Source organism: Argentina silus (genome assembly GCF_951799395.1).
Source record: "Argentina silus genome assembly, chromosome: 22".
Lineage (NCBI taxonomy): Eukaryota > Metazoa > Chordata > Actinopteri > Argentiniformes > Argentinidae > Argentina > Argentina silus.
The window spans coordinates 3,094,145-3,115,296 of record NC_139676.1 but is presented as its reverse complement, the minus strand read 5'-3'; the positions used below and the strand labels follow the sequence as shown (position 1 = coordinate 3,115,296).

Below are 21,152 nucleotides of genomic sequence, written 5' to 3'. Positions count from 1 at the left end.
CTCCCTATTGAGTAAGAATGGTTGTCCGTAGCCAGGCAGGCATTATCACATCACACAAATCAATCCTTCTGAGAGTCAATGTTTATGTGTGTGAAAAAGGATGAAGAAATACTGAACATTGTATGTTTTTGAGTGAGTGAGAATTGATATAGTACAAGATCTAAAGATGGGGTCGTGGTGAGCTGAAGCATGGATCACAATTTTGGCTCGATTCTACGTAAGCTCCATCTCCTCTCCCTCTCTTCAATGTAGCGGAGGTGATTTGGAATCATGCTCTCGTGAGGTAGCCCTGCCTGAGAGATATAAACTCAAATGTCTCTCTCGGCCTTGAGGGTGTTCTCTTGGCATAATGGTAGACGCTTGGGCCTTCGAATCAGGAGACCCAGATTCGAACCACGCCGGTCACATAAACTTGATCAAAGACACATGATACAATAATCAACACACACACACACACACGTAGAATGTAACAATGTTGGGGAAATTTTGTTTTGGATCTTTATTTAATAAATAACTTCAGAAATTAAGTATTGCGAATGTGAAGGTGATGATGAAATAAAAGGCACTTTAAAAACAAGGGTGATGTGGCGTGTGTTCTATTACAAGTGGGGTTTTTTGAGGTCATTCCCTTAACACTGATCATTATGACAAATGTGATCACCATGGAAACGTCCAATCAAGTCATCAGAAAAAAGGTTAGGTGAGAATTATTTGACAGTAAAATAAAAAAAGCAAGCTGGGACTCAATAATACAAGATGAACCCCTTTCAGAATTAACTTTCGGTAAATGAAACGAGACATTTAACACAAGACATTTTGTTTGCAAATAAGGCAGTTAATGTATGTATATTTGGCATTGTTATTAATGAGGAATTAGGGACCTGAGTTTTCTTTTAAATTAAGCAATTTTAAACCTGGAGCCCATAATACTACTACTTCCTGTACATTGATGTCATTTCCTTTAAAAAGATTCACGTGACAAATATCTTTTCTGGACACTGAAACATTTCAATTGATTGTTCAGATTTAACACATTGATAAGAAATAAAAAAATTACAACATACCTTCGCTTCCAGGCCCTTCCTGTGACTATGTATGGCTTTACACAGAACCCACTAATAAATGTTCAAACCTGGGTCCAAATAGCGTTTGAAATCATTTTATTCTGCCAACAGTACCAGATGGGTGGGGTTAGCATTTTTGGGACTATTCTATTGGTTCCATTGCACCAGGCAAACTCAATCAAGCATAGATGAGTGTTTGAAATGACTTAAAAATACTATTTGAACCCAGGTCTGCTAACTGTACACGTCAATTAACTGCTGTCCCAGCGGCCAGCTATCGCTACATATCTCGTCTCGTATTGACATCCGATTTAACCCTTGACAATAAAAATGGCTGGTAACACTTTCTATGAGGCACACGCATATAATGCATTATAACTCATTATAGGCATGTATGATGCCTTATAATGTCTTCATATCATAAAATGTTAAGTCAGTCTATAAGGCATGTTTTTCAACTGATGGAACATAACTGATTACAGCTGAGGGTCATTATGAGACAAGACATTATAATGCATTAATACTGTACATGCTTATAACAAGTGTTATACTACGCTATGAAGGCGTAAAGGCTGTTCTATGCTTTTTAATATGTGTCGATCGGCATATCGTTGCTCGACAAAAACAAAGTGTCGCTCGCCTTGTCATAGTCGATCGATGACGACGTCAGCGAGAAAGTTCAGGAGGTGCATGACATCCCTCGGTGACACTCAAAAGTGTCGACTAGACGTCATTTCTCTTGATCGGCAGTGTCGATCGACAAAGCATAAATTGACCTTAACTGTATGCTCAAAGTAAGGTGTTCTATTAAAAGGCACAAACAGGCCTTTAAAGACCTTGCCAGTCCTGTGGCAAAAAAAAAAAAAAAAAATCAGTAAAAACATCCTCTCAAGTTCCACAAAAAGTAAAAATAAAAAAACAAGTTTATACATACTGTACAATGCTCCAAATGATGCATAGAACAAAACGTTAGTAAAACATATGGAAAATAGTGGCAAAATGCGCTGCTATCATTTGGTGACTACAAAAACAAACATGAAAGTGAACATATAAAAACAACCCCCCCGCCCCTCCCCTCCCCCCCATATTCTTTTGCATACAGTGTTGTAATGAATGATAGGTTTCTCCATCATTTGCCCTCGTATTTTGGATTGACGACAGTTGTTACGGCACTCTTGTAGATCGGGTTCTCGCCCTGGAGGACATAAGGAGAACGAGGGTGAGGAAACGGTTTCCATGGGTACTAGAAGAGTGATTCGGTTAGAGCATTGATACCCAATCCTGGTCCTGGAGAGCCACAGTGGGTGCAGGTTTTTGTCCCAGCCTAGTGCTATATCACACCTGATTGAACTAATCAACTGATCTTCAAAACCTTGATTAGCTGAGTCAGGTGTTTTCAGTGCTACAAGCCTGCAGTACTACGGCTCTCCAGGAGGAGGAGTGAGGAACACTGGGTTAGAGACACTCCACATCACTTGACAAATCACATCAATTGGTTAATTTGAATCGCGAATAGACCTGCTTGTACATAAAGCGGCGCACCAAAGCGTTGCAAACCAAAATCAATTCACACAAAATCGCACATAATCTGAAGCGTGTATACTCAAGTATACTCAATTCAACAATTCAGTTATGACATTACTCACTTCTTTAAACAAGGACTCGAACCAACAACCTATGCTCTAACATGTTAATGTCACACCAACATGCAGTGAAATAGTCCCTACATGTTAGATACGGTATAATCCAAAGCAGTGGAGGCTGGTAGAGGTAGAAATCGGTGGACACACTCATTGTATTTTTTTTTTTTTTTTTTTTACAATTTCTCTCCTGGTCCAATGAGTCACCCCCTTCATGTTCCAACTACACCTGTTCAAAGTTATTGAGGATGATAATGGTGTGATACAGCTAAGACAGGAACATAGTCTAGTTTCTTACGATATAAGCAATATTACATACAACCATGTCACAACACATAGACTCCAGTGTATTATTACTTTAATACAATGGGTTACCAGCATTAAGGAGCAAGATTCATTCTCAAACCATCATTTTTTCATTCTCTTTCGTTCTCGGGTCAATAGTTCTATTCGTATTCACTGTCATGTTAAAAAAAAACTACCTAAGCGCTGGTTGACGGTTCCAGAACTGGTGTCTAGGGACGCTGTCCACGGCTGTGCTTGTTAAAACAGCGCACGTCTATGCATAGAACCATTTAACCTACATTTCCCATTGTTAGAGCCAATCCTGCCCATGATGTATTAGACAACATACACATGGCCATGTCCATTCCTAAAATGCCATTGTTTACGTCGTTATCTAGCTGTTTTCACCTTGGACAGCGTTCCTAAAAAAAAACTATTCTGGAACTGTCAACCAGCGCTTGGATAGTTTTGATTAACATGGCAGTCAATACGAATAGAACTAATGATCAGAGAACGCCTTAAATAGCACTTGACAACCAGTGTTTGAGAATGTAGCATCACGTTTTGTTGAACAATTATGTTTTGGGAATGAATCTTGCTTCTTGCCTATAGATATACCAGATGGAAGTGAAATGCGATCAACGCATGATGGCAGTCTGCGCCGCACATCGTGGTTTATGCTTGGCCGTGATCGACACAATGTTGCGTTCGTCTGGCTGCTAGCTACGCACAGTACCTACAGTTCCTGGCTGGCTACGAGCTGGATTAAAAGTGTTGAGAGGCACCCGACAATATTTATATAATTTGTACAGCTCACGTAACTGGTTTGATAACTAGCTTTTTCGTGTAGTAGTCGTAGTGTGCGTTGCTCAGTAACGACGTAAACGACGGCACTTTTTAGGAATGGACGTGGCCATGTGTTTGTTGTCTAATATATCATGGGCAGGAAAGGCTCTAACAATGCGAATTCCAAACCACCCGTGGTATAAAAACACTTAAAAACCTGAAACTCACTACTGAAATATTTAAATTGATCTCTCTGGCCTACAATTTTTACTTTGGCGAAATAGATTGAGAGATAATGGAAATATGGTGCAAAAAGGGGTGTGAAATTTGAATACATAATTAACGTGATGCATAACTCAAGCACACACACACAAAAGGAAAAGGTCATGCTGGAATGGGAAATGGAAAGAGAAGGAGACAGACAGGCAATACCAACTTAGACTTATTGGACCACGCCTTTACGTCCATAACTTGGGTTCTGGAACTTATTAATGGGGCTCTTGTATATGGGGTTCTCTTGCTATGGTAGAGAATGAGAGTGGTTTGCACAAAAGGAGGACAAGAAAAATAAGGTAAAAAGGATTGAAAAGATGACAGGAAAACAGGATGGAGAGGTAGATTGGACAGATGGAAACAAAGGATGATGTATTCATGATAGAATAAATGAATAAAATAAAGTAAATGTATTAAACTCCAGTGGTTTCGCCATAGTCTTGAGACAAAGGCAATGCATTTTCATTCTCAAATGTGAACTTGCTCGCTCCCACAAGTGCCCAGGCAGCCATTTAAGCATCAACTTGCGACACGGTGGCTATGAGGCTCAGCTGTGACTTCCAGATATACTGATATGCACACTAAGCTGGACGAGCTGTCTTTGTTATGACCCAACACGCCCTCTCTCTGCTTCATTGCCTATTTTGGGCATGCAGTGCTGCTGTCTGGCCAGTGAGTCTGGCCAGAGCAGCACTGAGACCGTAGCCAGGGAAAGGCGGCGGCCTCTAGAGTACAGGCCACTCCTTTGGTGACTGAAGTCTCAACAATAGGCTACAAAGACAGAGGTTTCTGTGCTCTTGTTGGTCAAGAGAAAGGACAGTGCAGAGAGATTTCAAGAGCAGAGCAGATTTTTTCTGAGGTTTACACCGTGAAATAGTTCCTATCTAAAAAGCTAGAGTGATAACTGACTTGAACCATCCACCATCATTTAATGGATCAAACACACCAACGTTTGACTGCCATACATGATATGGGTATGCTGTCATATGAACTGCCATAACATACCGTGTCCCACTTTGCGTTCATCTTCTCCTTCTCGAACTTGGCAAACTCCCGGCGGTCGTGGATGATCATCAGCATCTTCCAGATGAGCAGGAGGGCTAGACCAATCAGAACGATCCCTGCCACCACGCCCGCCACGATGGGGATGATGTCGGGACCGGCGGGGCACTCTGTCACACACAGGGCCCGGAGAGACATTTTTATACATCTTGTCAATATCCAGTATATTTGATTGTACTTATTGTGTTAAGAGACAAGGAAATAAAAGTATGTTCAAAGACACGCTGTAAATACTCGTATGTAGATTTGGAGCCAGTATACCTCAAAGGGATGACCAAAGACTGTTTCCCCAGAGGGCCCAACTCACCAAAAGGTCAGACACTTTTGGATGACCAAAGATAGGGCCCCACTCACCAAGTAGAGTAAAAAATAGTTTTGGATGACCAAAAACTACCCCCGCCCAAACTCACCCAGAGTTTCGACCACGTACACCTCCCTCTCGGTGTCGTTCCTGACAGCGTAGGTGTAATAGAACCAACAGTCGTTGGCATCCCTCTCCTTACAGTGTGTGAGGGGGTAGCTCTGTTCGCCGGGCTGGGGCAGCTTGTCTCTGTCCTTCACTTTGATCATGGTGAAGTAGCTGCATTCTCTCTCACACGTTTCCTTCTTCTCACCCGTCTCGAAGGCTTGGCAATGCACACAATCCCTGCAGAGGAACACACAGACGTTAGGCAAATTATCTATTCATATCCTGGGATAAAGTATGTGTTCATATACACCTCACCGAACACTTTATTAGGAACACCTGTACACCTTCTCATGGTGGAGGTGGTGGAATGGTATGGGGAATGTTTTCTTGGCACACTTTGGGCCTGTTAATACCTATCAATCAGCGCTTGAATGCCACAGCCTATTTGAGTGTTGTTGCTGACCATGAGCATCCCTTCATGGCCACAGTTCATCCATCTTCTAATGGCTACTTCCAGCATGATAAAGCACCATGTCACAAAGCAAAAGTAACCTCAAACTGATTTCATGAACATGACAATGAGTTCAGTGTCCTTCCCAGTCACCGGATCTGAATCCAATAGAACACCTTTGGGATGTGGTAGAACGGGAGATTCACAGCTTGAAAGTGCACCTGAAAAATCTGCAGGAATTGTGTGATGCAATCATGTCATCATGAACCAGAATCTCAAAGGAATGTTTCCAACATCTTGTGGAAGCAATGCCACAAAGAATTGAGGCTGTTTTGAGAGCAAAGAGAGGCCCTACCTAGTGTTAGTATAAAGTGTTCCTAATAAAGTGTTCGGTGAGTGTATATCAGGGGAGGCTGGTGGAGGCAGAAATTGGAGCACAAGCTTATTGTAATGCATGGAATGGAATAAGGAATGCGTGTTTGCTCACTTGTGCTCGGCGCAGACCCCAGGGCAAGTGGGGCAGATCTCACAGGTGGCGCCCTGGAACTTGGGGTTGGTGCACTTGCAGACGCCACACTCACAGATGCCCCGGCCATTACAGCTCTGCTTGTTGGCGGCCAGGCAGGTGGTGGTGTCCAGGGAACAGTCGCAAGCACTGCCCGTGTAGTTGGCATCGCAGATACACACCCGGCAGTCACAGCGCCCGTGACCTGGTGGTAGAGGAGAGAGAGGAGAGAGAGAGAGGGGGGGGGGGGGGGGTTCAGTGCTGCACAGTTCAATCCATATTTCCTTAGCACATCCAGTCAGTGCCACACAACTCAAAAACCATCCATCTCCTCCTCATTGATCTAAAACACTTTCTTTAATTGATTAGTCATTTATTCCACAGTTTACCTCAGATGAGTGTGAATGTATTGTGCATGAACCAACAGTACTGAATGAATACAATAAGTTTCACCTCACACCGACGTGTTTCTCATAATTGAACACACACACACACACACACACACACACACACGACGGCATCCCTCACCTCCACAGAGTTTGTTGTTGGAGCGGTCACAGTTGAAGTTGTCACATTCGCAGAACTCTCCGCTGTAGCGTTCCTCTGGGTTCTGGGGTCTCTTCTTGCACTCACAGGTCCCACACACACAGTCTCCGTTGTTGCTGCAGATGTCCGTGCCGTTGTCCTTACGACAGTTGGCGTCCAAGTCATCTGTCCTCACCTCCTCTGTGCTGCACTCACACAGTCTTCCAATACGCCCTTCGTTGCACCTGAGATACAGCAAGACAGATGATCAGTTAGCATATAGGCTAGTTCAAATGTTAGCATATAGGCTACTTCCAATAGCTTATAGGCTAGTTTCAATCAGACATGGGTTCATTTAGTATTTCAAATCATTACCAAAAACTTGGCTGTGTTTTATTGAATTTGCCTGGCACAATGGAGTCAATGGAATAATTTCACTCCAGTAGGCAGACCGAGGCAAACGCTCAAAGCAGTCTTAAAAAGATGTCACGGCTAAAATCAACAAAGACTCAAAAGGAGGGGGCCAAAAACATGAAACATGCTGTCAGTATCTTGTTAAGTTACCTGCAGGCTCCACATTCGAAGGTCCCGTTGCCGTGGTGACAGATGTCACTGTTGGCTTTCCCATCTTTGTGACATTCACACTCACAGATGAAGTTGAGGACTATCTCCACCTCCTCGGTGAAGCCCAGGGGCTTGATCTTCAGGACCTCAGGCTTGTCTTTAGATGGACACTTCTGAGACTCAATGGAGATGTCAAAGGACACCTGGAGAAGGACATGAAGATGAAGAACTGTTCAGTGAGACGACACTTCCTGGTTCCAAACGCACAACAAAGAGAGCCATTGATGAATAACAAAGAAGATGTCCAGTTATTCTTTTGCTGTCAATGGACATTGCATTCACATACTGTACTCAGAATGCTATGTTGGTATAACTCCCCAAGAGTGGGTGTATAATTCGACCCCTGTCCTGTGGGTTCTCTGACTTACCTCATCTCCGATGGAGATGTTAGAACACTTCCTTCCGTTCTCTCCCGTTGCCGTGACACCGTTCTTGCAGATGGACTTGTATGTGATTGACACGCCCTCAGGCAGCTTGCTGTTCTCCAGAATCACCTCAGATGACAGGGACTAACACAGCAAAGAGAGAATACCATTAAAACAATCTTCCCAAGTCAGAACAGGTGGAAGGCAGTGGGAGGCAGAAATTGGCGGACAGACTCATTGTAATGCATGAAATGGAATCGTGTGTTTGATTCCATTCCTTGCATTACAATGAGCCCGTCCTCAGACTTCTGCCTCCACTGGTAGAAAGTGCATTGACCCAAAGATGCCACACAACAAACAAAGAAATAAATATTTTTTTTCTGCAGGAATTTTGCCTCTCATTAATCTGGGATTGGTACTTTTTTTTTTACTTTTTAAAATATAGAAAGTTTGCCTCATCAGCTTAGTACAACTGTCTTACCCTAGTGTATGCAAAGGAGCATTGAATAACAATAAAACTAATTAAGAGTGCTTTTCTAGGAGCCAAATATGCCTATAGTTGTTGTACTCACGTTGTAAGCATCAATAATGAGCTTGATGACGTTGCTGGAGTTGGAGGACAGGGTTCCCACAGCAGACTTGGGGATGAGATTCTTCAGTTCCTACAAAGGGATAAGATGAAACATCAATCAATGAATCAGATTGATCAGTGCTTTAGGTTACATAAGCTGAATTAGCCCAATCTGATTAGAAGTGAACACACACCCACACCCACACACACCACACACCACACACCACACACCACACACCACACACACACCTTACTTTGTAAACAGGCTGGAATTCCTGAGTGACAGCAAAGATGGTCTGAATGTTGTTGTCGCTTAGTTTCTGGACCAAATGTGCGATAGAGGGATAGTCCTGCCAGTTAAAAAAACGCAAAAGGGAACAACTTAAAAACACAGATCTACAGCTCCAAATGACCATGGTTAGTCTGACTGATGGTTTCAGTCAGACTAACATGGATACTTAAAGGTGAAATAAAACAGTAAACAGTGAACAGGGTAATTTTTCGAGACAGGAAATACGTACGTAGTAGTGACTCATTGTGTACATGTTGTCCTGCAGGTGACACTTCCCATCGTTGGGCAGAACGATGCCACCCAGCTTTCCATCTCCAGCGAAGTGGAAGCCAGCGTCTGTGGAGAACACCAGCAGACGTGTCACGTTCCTCCAGCCGATGTGGTCCTGAGGGGGGAGGAGAGAGGGTTAGAGAAACACAACCCTTCCAAGGGAGAGATTAAAATTACTTCTCTGACCAGCATCCCATTGAAAGCCTGACTAAGTCAAAACCTTAAGCTGACCTTAACCGTAACAAAATTTGATTGTTGTTTGATACCATTCCTCATGCCATTCAATTCATTACAATGAGCCTGTCCTCCTATTTCTACCTCCACCAGCCTCCCCTGGTTGGGACCCCCCCAAGAGTAGTTGCCAACCCCCCGCCAAAGAGTTGATGTATAACATAATTCGAACCCTGCTTGAAGGGTTGCTAGCCCTCCAGGAGACTCACTCACCCCACAGACCGCCACCTGCATGATGGCATCGAAGCCCCCCTCAGGAGAGTCCAGGTTGCCAGAGATCTGCTGCCTGCTGACCAGGTCGTTAAACTGGTGGCCCTCCTTGGTCAGTTTCAGGACGTTCTTGTAGCTGAAGGGGCTGGTGCAATTCTCGTTGCTTGTGCATGGGTTGAGCCGTCGGGCCGGGGTGGTGCTGATGTACGGCATCACAGTCTTCTCCACAAATGAGCCGAAGCCTGCCATGGTAAACAATAGATTCTAATCTATTATTACTGGTTATATAATCTGTGATCCGTTTACACACTTTTTTGGGGTGAGAAGCGTAAATCCACCTTTTTACGAAAATTTGCCTCTGGGTGTTCCAGTATCAAATGTAATCCCTATTCTTCTTCTCACCAATCCTGAAGTCTGATGTGATCTCCTGCATCTCCCTCATGAGGTCAGTTCCCAGGTTCTTGACGTTCTCCAGATCGTCCTTCATTGAGAAGGACAGGTCCATCAGGTAGTACAGGTCGATGGGGTAGTCCTCCGCACGCTTGAACTTCAGGTTGAAGGTCTGGGGCTCACCTGGCAAAAATAATGACACAGGTTGAGACATCAGTGGTGAGTGTACATGTATTTTAAATATGTCAAATAAAGGGGGGGTGGGGGGGGGTGAGGTGGGCAAGAGTCAGTCAGGGCTTTACCAGATCTGAGGGTGAGCGTGAGCTTCTGAGGCTGAATCTGAGTGATCTGTTCTGGGCTGAGCGCCACGTCCTTCTTGCGGTTGGTGACAGGCTTGTCTGTGTCTATGTTGATATTGCCACGGGGGTTCTCAATATTGGCCACAGCACAGCCCTTTTTGATCAGGGACGCCAGCTCATCACAGCGGGCCGACTTGGACTCTCCCTGCTTCAGGAAGTCCTGCGGGACACAGACGACAACGACGACTTACATCAGAGGAAATAGAAACCAAATTTTCATAACATAAGCCATTTAGCAGAACTGACTTACAGTACAGTGTGTGCAGACATTTTTTGTATATATAGTCCCAGCAGGTATCAAACCCACAACCTTAGTATTACGAGTGTCATTCTCTACTAACTGAACCACACTGGACCAACCCCAGAAGGTTCCAGACTAGATGCCAGAATTGGTATGACAACAAAGGTGGTTCTAACTGAGACGAGAAAATATTAGCACCATACTGTTAAAACTAGCCCTTAACTAGCCTATGCCCTGGAGCTTAAGGCTTCCAGAGGCATCCCTGTAGTTATCCGATAGTTGTCCTGCAGATGCAACTGTCTGAACAATCTGATTTGTCGGCCATTTCCTTAGGCTACAGGACAAAAAGGAGCAAACAGGACAACAAGATAAGTCTCATTAAAAGTATAGATTGGATTCCCATGATATCTCACAAGGCCTCATTCTTCAACAACAAGCACGCAGAGAGGGGCTTTTCCTCCCCTGAAGCATACCAGAGTACATGCATCAGGTGATGGTGCTGGCATGGTGTTGCTCATCGAGTGCTCAACATTGTGCTTCTAGTGGGCATTTCACGACATGTTGAAGTGGGTGAACAGCCATGGAATGCCACGAGGAATAGTATCAAACAGGTGTCTTTGATACTAGTCCTCATTCCATTTCATGCATTACAATGAGCCCGTCCTCCGATTTCTACCACCACTGGTAAACAGGTAGTCAACACTGCACTGAAGTTCTATTGCAGCCCGTTTTGATCAGTTGATAAAGCAGTGCACTCTGTATTACAATATTAATGAGCTTGTGTATGTGTGTGTGTGTGTCCACCTAACAATGTCCGAGCAAATACTCCAATAAGCATATTCCTGAATCATGCCATTGTAAAAATCCATGCTTGCGCACGCACGCACGCACGCGCACACACACAGCTTTGCCAAGACACTTACAGCATCTGTACACCATCCACACTTCTCTGCAACTTGGATGCAGTCTCCACACGACTGTGCGTTGGCCTTGATGCAATCACTGCCCTCTGAAAACACACAATACATTTCATGAATGCAATTGCCTAATGGAGGCAGCACAAAAAAACTTTCTAATTCAATTACAGCCTCTTCTTCTTGCCTCGGAAACACAACATTTCTTTCAGTTTATCCAATTGAAAAGTCATGCCGAAGTCATCTTCATGCAGTTTCTTAATGACATCATCAAATGAGAACATTCAGCATACAATAATGCAATTCAGCAAATTAGTTACCACACTTTGGTAATATGTTGAACGTGCGTTTAATATATTTAATAAAGCGCTAAACAGGAGTGATGAGGAGCGATAACATGCAGGTTAGCCACTAAAAGTGAAGATGTCGTACAAACGTGTGAGTGAACGGAACGATCCTTACCCTGTTGTGCACTGCAGGAACAAAGGATTCCTAGTAACGTTGCTATCAACAACAGCCTCAGATCCATCTGCAATGAGAAACACACAGAGCAGAGAGGGTTAAAAAGTGGGTCAATTCCTTCATAGAAATGATGTGATATAAATGTCACATTATGGTGTGGTGTTCTTCCAACAGAAAAAACAAAGGACCTCTCTCTTCTCAGATACAGAAGGGAGGATCGTTCTGTATTGTTTCATTGAGGCAACGAGCATGGTGACAACACTTGGTAGGAAACTGTGGGCGGGGGTTAACTGGGTCAAAAGTGTGAGAATAAAGAAAGTGGTGCCAAACTCAACAAAAAGGTTCCCTATAACTGTGACCGCTAGTTTCAGAAATATACACCCAACAATGCTTCTCAACAAAGCTTCTCTCATGCAGGGAAACACAGTAGGATAGCCTATATTGCTGCAGTTTAGAGAAACAGTTCACTCACAGTTCAATATCATGGTAATAATAGATTTAAAATGGACTCTGCAACATTAGGCCACTTTTTAAACTTTCATTTTGGGACAGGTCACACTCTCACACGCGCACACGTCACTGCATTTGGTTCGACAAAGCCAGAGGGACTGCCGTCTAAGCTGTCTTCGAATACGTTCAAATCAGATTGAAAACAAAAGGGCAACTAATTCATCACTCTACCGACTCTTAAAACACACTACCGACAATAAAAACTACCACTGAGGAAAATGGAGTAGATAGGGTTGGAGTAGGTAGGTCTGTCCTCAACTGAATGCTAACAGTAGTCATCACATTAAGAGGTGAGAGATTGTCAACACCTTGGAAAGCAGCTCCATATTGGCCAACATTCCTGTGGAGCCAAGTCTGACGCAAAGCCACAGCTCCCTAACAGAGAGGTGTGTGTGTGTGTGTGTGTGTGTGTGTGTGTGTGTGTGTGTGTGTGTGTTTGTGGCAGAATGTGAGTGTCTAAGAAGAGTAGTGTGTGAGTGTGTCTGGCTGCTCCCATATTTGGTCAGGCAGCTACATGCCTCCCCTCAGCCCCCCAACCCCCACCCTCGCTAGGTTCCCGTCCCGATGACACACATCCCCTGACAGCATGCCCAGACCTCGCAGTTCTAAACCCAGACTCCCTGCCTCTACGTAGCTAGCGGGGAAACATTCACGGGGATGAGAGCCACTGTTTCTATCTGCCAGCAGGACAATACGTCTTGGTAACAGTTAGAGTGCGGTTGAACAGAAATCGCCTTATTCGGTAGGCTCTGATAGCATTACCGACTTCTCCTGACAAATGAGTCCAACTGACGGTTGGAGGAGGCTGTTCCCCAACCCTGTGTCAAACTGGCACAACGATGACACTAAAAATATCCACACACAAGACTAATCCACAAGTGTTTGCATGCTGTTTAATTTTGTGTTGTTTTTCCAATTCAAATAATTCTGCTCTGGCACTTTTGCTTGGAATTTACAGTGTAGAACCCAGATTCTAATTAAAGAATAGGCCTACACACACATTCACACAGTATGAACCAGAGTACAGCCTGTAGACACAGAAAACAACCACATCCTGTGGGACTAGGCCAGGGGAGGCTGCTGGAGGTGGAAATTAGAGGGCGGGCTCATTGTAATCTAAGGAATGGTATAAGGAATGGTATCAAACACGTGTTTGATAGCATCCCTCATTCCGTTCCATGCATTACAATGAGCCCGTCCTCTGATTTCCACCTCCAGCAGCCTCCCAGGGCCTAGGCCCAGTGGCCATCTCTAATGTGAGGTCCCTAAAGGCTACAGTGATAGCCATCAGAATGCTAGCAGACTGGATGGAAGAACTGATTAAATGTCTAAAGAACTGATTGTAGCAAAAATGCGTATTGAACATGAACTGGCCTAAAAGAAATAGCCTATAAAAGGTGAAAGAAAGAATGGTATCAGAGGTAGCCTGTATTCAAAGGGAGGCGTCAGTTGGTACATTTCTTACAATACACATATAGCATAAATGTTGCATCCCTCTCAATGTTAGGTCCCCTCCCACATTCCTGAGTACCGCCTGTATTTACAGCTCACAGTATAATAGTATAAATAGAATGAGTAGAACGGACATGGTCCCTCAGAACAATTTGGCTAGGACACCAAAAGATGGCTGACATGGAATTGTAACAGATAATTGCCATGGTAATTTTGCTGTATGTGTAAAACACAGAGAGAGAAGCTACAAATTCAGAGGTGGCACCATAGCAACATAGTACCATTTACGTCAGTTGAGTTGGTTGGTTGTAAATCTTCCAAATGGTACATCAAAAAATGGCCTCCGGTACACTCACCATGGAATGTTGATTAGAATGGGCCTGATCAGTTGTATTGATTATATTTCTATGGCACCAACTGTAGAGAGATGACTGACCATAAGGCGTACTCAACTCAACGAAGCTCTGAATCGACCGTTGGAGCGGAGGGGATATCTCTGGCAGGACAGAGCCCAAGACCGAGAACAACTAGGTCGGTTTCCTCCACCCTACAACCTCTGCACTGATAACAGATGTCAGCAGCAGCAGAGGAGGCCAGCGTGGGAGGAAGGGAGGGGTTTCATACACGCTGTATATCAGTTTCATACACTCTGTATATCAGTCACAGGAAACGCTTGGTGATGTTTATAGTGAAAACATTATACATGTACAAGCATCACACATGGAATGTCTCCCATGTTTCATACATGTCACATGCATTGTTGTTGTCGGTAGCGTGTTTTTAAGAGTCGGTAGAATGACCCTAATTTGTTTTAAAATCCGATTTTAATGTTTTAGCAGACAACGCCTTCCCTGTGTTTTTGGAACCAAATGCAGCGATGTTTGTAGGCGGGATAAACGTGATGAAATAAATGACACCTTCAAGCCTTCAGCAGCCATTAAACTTGAAAGAAAATCTTTCAGCAACTAAAAGCTGCAACTGAACAGAGACAGGCGTGACATGCTGAATATTTATAGTAGTGTGATTAAACTATGTGGAATCACGGCTTTGTATGGTCAGGTCCCACAAGAGAGTGGGAAGGGGGGGGGGAGAGAGAGAGATAGAGAGAGAGCCTCTGCACACAGCAAAACGATCTCTCATTGACTGAACGGTGCTTCTGTCCAAATATTATTGGACACCTCACAGGAAGGCCAAGAACCCTTCAACACGACATTAAACTTCAAATCGAAACAGCACACTCACTTTCCAGCCTACTCAATGAACTACATTATGGCAAAGACTAAAGTAATGTTTATTTACCAGGATTACGTCAAAACCAGCGCCAAGGGAGGACCCAGGTAACTCGATCCCCTGGGTCCTCGTCACGGTGCGTCGCCTGTCATTGGCTGCAGACAGGGTCAGAGAGGGGTTGATTGGTTGATATGATCTACAACCTGAAAATGTGCCTCAGGGGAAGAAGAATCTGCTCTGTGATGCTAATGCACCCAACATTCCATGGCAGACACGTCTCGTTGCCTTGTGAAGAATCTGTTCCCTTCTGTGTAAAGGCTCCACCCACCATCACTACCCTTGAGAAGGATATTCTTTTAGTTTGTGTGCAGAAAACAGAAATGTAAAAAAAAAAAAAAAAAAGTAGAGGGGCACTGAGAATATTTGTACTTCTCTCCAATAAACACTCAGGATAGCCTGGTAACACTCAAGACAGCCAGTCATAGGCTACAAGGAATTAAACAGGCCCATGTCCTCAGGAAGGCTGTGATGTCCACTGTCTGCTGTGCTGTGTGTGAGTGAGTGAGTGAGTAAAGGCAGGAATTATACAGGCCAATGTTCTCATGAAGGCGGTTGACTGGTCCCTAATTTGTAGTAAGGGCTTTGCAGCGCGTCATTTCCTTATCCTCTCTCTGACCCCTGCTATGCACAAAGCCAACCCTAGCCACTGCACTTTCTGCAAGATTTCACACAAACAACAAGTCTTCATGTTTGCTGAAGGGGCAGCTACAGAGGGGTGAGGTTGGGCCTTGGCTACGTGGTAATCATTAACACAAGCCTGTTTAGAGACGGGAGGTCTATGGTCCGACACCTACAGTATAGCGTCAGACCAGGGGAGGCGAGTGGAAAAAATCGGAGGACAGGCTCATTGTAATGCATGGAATGGATTTCTACCTCCACCAGCCTCCACTGTGTCAGACATTAAACATGTCTATAATGGTGCTAAACATTACAGGTCTTAGTTTTGAGTTTCTATGCAAAACATCTCACAAGGCTTACACTGTGGTTCATCTATTGACTACAGCAAGGCAGGTTAATATAGCGTTCATGGAGAGCGTTGAAGGATGTTGCTTCTTCCTGCTGAGAGATGCCGAAACCATTTGAGTCAAATTTCTGTGCAGAGCAGGGGAGGCTGGTGGAGATAGAAATCTACACGAGAAGAAGAGACCTCACCTTTGGGTGACTCAACCACATCTCGCTAGCTCGCTCCCCTGCTTTGAGATGAGGAGACGCTGGTTAACCACACAGTGGTCGACCACATAAGGCCGCATACAAGTGTGGAAGGGCTCAGTGTTGTTGTACCTAGTAACGGAACAACAAGACGCACTGACAACATTATTCACGATGCCTTTGAGCCCAGGAGAAAATATGACTGCATTAGAATGTTAAAGGCCTTATTCAATTGGTTACTGTAGCTTCACTGTACATTCAATGAGTGATAACCCACAGAATAACCTCACAGTTCAATAAGGGATAACCCGCAAAATAACAACAGAGAGTACTTTCGCATTGTTTGGTTTGGGTCAGCCGTCTGGTTGTCCATAAACAAGATGGAAGCCCAACCCTTACACTGACCCCCCCCTCCCTCACCCCACCTGCTGGCGTAAATTACAGTCCACTCCCGATCTCCCTCCCCCTCTCCATTAGCTCTCCCAACAGTAGGGCAGTGTCCATTTCCTTAATTAAACTCTCCAGCGCCTCCAATGCTCGTTCTAAACGGCCGGTCGTTGACGGATCAGGAAGAATGCTTCTCTGTTCAACCGGCAAATAATGTATGTTAAAGGAAACCCAACCTGAACAGAGGAATTTCACCTCTCAACCCTAGTTCACTTTTATGTGAGTTTTTTTTTTTTTTTTTTATATATGACTGTATCACTTCAGTATCAGTACTGCAGTACCTCACTGCTGTTTAAAATAACTCTCCTGTTGTCTTCGCTTCACTTTGAGAAAGCAATATGGCTCTCAAGATTCACTGAATACAGAGGGAGCCGTTTTAAATGGCTCCCGCCCCTTGACTGTATGACGAGTTACAAAAACTGACTGGAGAGTGTCCTTCTCTGTCACTAACTCCTCTCAGACATGATCTCAGGACCTTACTCAGAGATAATGAGATAACCCATTCCAACTTAACAGCTTCTAAACAACGCCGTGTTCCAAAGGTTCCAAACTACGTATTCCACAGTTCCAGACCCTCAACACACAAAGCAGCAAGAGTATCTATGATTCATCCCCCCCCCCTCGCCCTCCCTCTCCCCCAGCACCATGGGGGGAGATCAGAGACCACTCATCTAGTCAACACTGCCAAGCCTGTAACAGATGACTCACAACTGGGAAGTAGAAGGCAGGGTGTTGAATCAGAACGACAACTTAGGCGCTGACTATGTCTGACCAGTCATATAACTAACTGTACACAGTGACATATCCGGAGGGAAACTCCTAACCCAGGCCTAACCCAGGCCAGGCCCAGGCTATGTCCAGCGCTATTGTTACTAACTCACAACAATGTCACTAAGGGAAGTGAGTCATCGGTAGGAGGGACTGCCCAGCAACACGTCTGCCTTGTAGTCGGACTGTAGTTACACTACCATAAAGCCTCTGGACCTATATAATCACCACTGAGAGTGTGTGTGTACGTAAACAACATCAAATAAGAAAGGGACCCAACTCTGGTCCTTGAGACACACAGACACTGTTAGTATTAACCTGTCATTACAGGGTTGTCAAGAGAGAGGGGCCCTCCTAACCCCCTCTCCTCTGAAAAATGATATCCACACACCTGATATTGTCACTGCACATGCAATAATGGAGTAGAAAAAAACATAATAAGCTGTAAAGAAAACACTGATTTACAGTGGGTCTCTTGTCACATCAGTGATCATGAAACACAGTGACTGTTGCAGATAAGCAGCCCCCTCCCCTAAACACTAGCAATCTGGATCTCTGCTTGCTTTCTTAGCACCAACAAATCATTTTCAGTGTATCCTTTGTGTTGTTGTTGGGGAAAAAACACACCCTCTGGCAACACATTTCTAACAGGAAGCGAATAAGCGGGCAGGAACCATCTTGTCAGTGTAGCATTCTGCACAGTCAACTGTACTACTACACAGGGTTGGAGCTGAACGCCTGACGAAGACTTCTGATGAAGTTGAAATGTTGGCCGTGTTCTAAAGTGCGTACTTGCACTACGGTATATGCTCTAGTCTAGATCGAGTGCAAGAACGCATTTTTTCATTTTGGAACACAGCCGTTGTTTTGTGCGGCAGCCTTTTCTTTGTTGAATTTTCTCGTACTATTCTTGTCTAATACTGGTTACACATCGTTTGTGGATGTGGATATTACTTTAATACTTCAGAGTTGTAGCCTTGCCTTGCACAGTACTGTCTGGTTGACCACTCCCAACGGTACACGCCACACCGTTGGCTGACGTGACGGGTATTACCAGTATAAAGTATAATACAGTAAACTTGGTACATTTTATGAAACCACAAAACTAAATGTGGCCTTAGGCTATACATTGTCTATAACAGGGAGACTAGGCGTGTGTTTTGATCTTTATATATCTATATATATTCCCCCAGAACAGTTTGGGCCTTTACACACTACAGAGCTACATGTCTTCAAAAGCCTTTTATAATGTAGCGCTCGTCCCACGGTCGCTTGTAACAGGCTTGTGTAGATTTGTCAATGGAGGACAAAATAACCAGACTCTTTTCTTTTTAAATATTTTTACACTTTCTGTAAGCTATACGGCGTAAAATATTCGACAAGCTTAAATGTATATATAAACTTTCCCACCAGGCGTACTTTCGTAGCAGATAGACATGGTCTATCAAACCATGTGTATTATCAAGATATCAAACCCTCCTGGACAATGTGAGGCGACAACGTTTCAATATTCAACCTCGATACACTGTTACAACAAGGCATACACTGGTTCTTTCACAAGCAGTATTGCCAGACAGTACACGGCCACTTGTATACAAAGAAACCGGTGCGTCGACCCACCGTCCTCTTGGCCCATGTGTACACTATGCCTGGAAGGCCTGCTCTTTCTACATCTGGACGACAACAGTTACCCCATTGTCTTGTCTGCACCAACAGTCATCTAAATCGCCCTCTGTTAAAGAACACACAACTAGAATACTTATTATTGGGCCGAATGACCACCGAAAAGTATCTATTTCGATACGAGTGGATTGACAAAGCGGATCCCCGTTTCGTCGCCTCGTCCGACCTACCGCTATCCCCACCCAAAGTTCCCAAAGCGCATTCCTTATCCCCTTTGTCGAACAACTTGCATATTTCAGTCTTGACCTAGCCTCAGTTTAGAAATGGACGACAATTTGAGAGAATAAAGGGCATAACCTTACCTTGTGTTGTATTGTCTAATGTCTTTGATTATGATTTCAGATAACCATTTGCGGCAACAAAGTATCCTTGCCGTGCTTTTCCCCCCTCCCAAAGGAAAAAAAATGTGTTCGCGGGTCCACCACGACTTGGACTAGTTTTATAGTGAAGGAAATATTCCCAAAGTGTCAGCGATGCGGCGTATCCTAAAATGACACTTCAACTATACAAAATACCAACAAAAAAAAAGTTGTAAAAAATGTAACTACGGGCAGAGAGTCCAGCTCGCCCGAACACGTTACAGTTCGTCCTCCTCAGCGTCCGCAAGGGCGAACTCTTTTTCCTTCTACAAAGTGGGCGACGAATTGCAGCCACCTCTCCTTATCTAGACCCGCCCACACAGGAAATGCCTAATGGACTTCGAGGGCAACGAAGAAAGCTCCGATGGAGAACCTTGAATCCTTCCCTGCAGTATAGCAGTGTCTGGTAACACTGACCCTGACACACACAGACACACACAGACACACACAGACACATACAGACAGACACATACAGACAGACAGACACACACACACACACACACACACACACACACACACACACACACACACACACACACACACAGAGAGAGATATACAGAAAGAAAGACACACGCACACACGTATGTGAGCATATGTGAAGCAATTAGACACAGTATGACTCATAAGACCTCGTAAGACCCCGCAGTAAATGGGAGTAAAGCAGCTCTGTCTAAACAGTGTCCAGATGAGCATTGTGGGTAGTATGGTGCAGGCCTTTAATAAACATGTCTGGGGAGCTTCCGGTTCTACCTACTGATAAAGGGTGTTATTAAAGATGATTCATACTGTACTAAGATTAAAGAGTAGACGTAGAGCCAGTGGAGGTAGAAATCGGAGGACCGGCTCATTGTATGTAATGCATGGAATGCGGAATGAGGAATGGTATCAAATATGTGTGATTTGTTATGGGGGTGCCCCCCCCCCCCCCCCAAAAAAAAAAAAACACACAAAAAAACTGTAATTTGAACCCTGGCCTGCCATGTTGATGATGGGAAGCACATGGGATTGCTTCTATCTGTGGGGGGTGTAAATGTGAGATTCTACTATCATACACTCTAAAGAGGGGGTTTGGGTGAAAAGATGAGGTAAACAAAGAAGTTGTATGGCTGGTTGGGTGGTGAAATCAGTGCTGTCAGATTGTTTACGCCCTCAACAAACAAACAAACAAACAAACAAACCAACAGAAAGAGCCTGTCTTGTTTCCTTGACTGAGGATTGTTTGTGTGTTTGTCCAAAACTATTTTCCAAAAATATCTTTGTGCTCTGTCTTTTTGGAAACCTGACAGCTCCTTTTCCCATTAAAAAGTGACAGTTTGATTGTAACTTAGCAAAATTAAAAGACGGCTCCACATATGATTGTCTCTTATTGTTTTATCCAAGAAAACACACACACTTCCAACTTGTCCAGGTTTTACTGATACCTTATTAGTAGGAGCCTTCAATGTGGTAGTGATTGATTTATTGATTGATTTTTATTTATTTAAGTGTCATTCTATATACCTGTAAATGTACCTAATATACTTCTGTGTGGCAGACATTCTGCGCCCCAATTCTCCATAATTTCC

At 44.1% G+C, this 21,152-nt stretch overlaps 1 protein-coding gene across 1 annotated transcript; it reads right to left on the bottom strand.

The window, feature by feature from the left end:
* Window positions 1–475: 475 nt before the first annotated feature.
* LOC310821878 (integrin beta-1-like) lies at window positions 476–19,789 on the bottom strand. The gene is made up of 16 exons (XM_083694146.1): window positions 19,531–19,789; window positions 11,930–11,996; window positions 11,477–11,562; window positions 10,256–10,472; window positions 9,966–10,136; window positions 9,567–9,805; window positions 9,082–9,237; window positions 8,815–8,910; window positions 8,562–8,651; window positions 7,993–8,133; window positions 7,565–7,767; window positions 7,004–7,245; window positions 6,458–6,680; window positions 5,521–5,756; window positions 5,054–5,220; window positions 476–2,259 (listed from the first exon to the last, which is right to left on the bottom strand). Exons 2-16 carry the CDS (start codon window positions 11,994–11,996, stop codon window positions 2,194–2,196), a joined length of 2,400 nt encoding a protein of 799 aa, XP_083550272.1. The 5' UTR covers window positions 19,531–19,789; the 3' UTR covers window positions 476–2,193.
* Window positions 19,790–21,152: the final 1,363 nt, after the last annotated feature.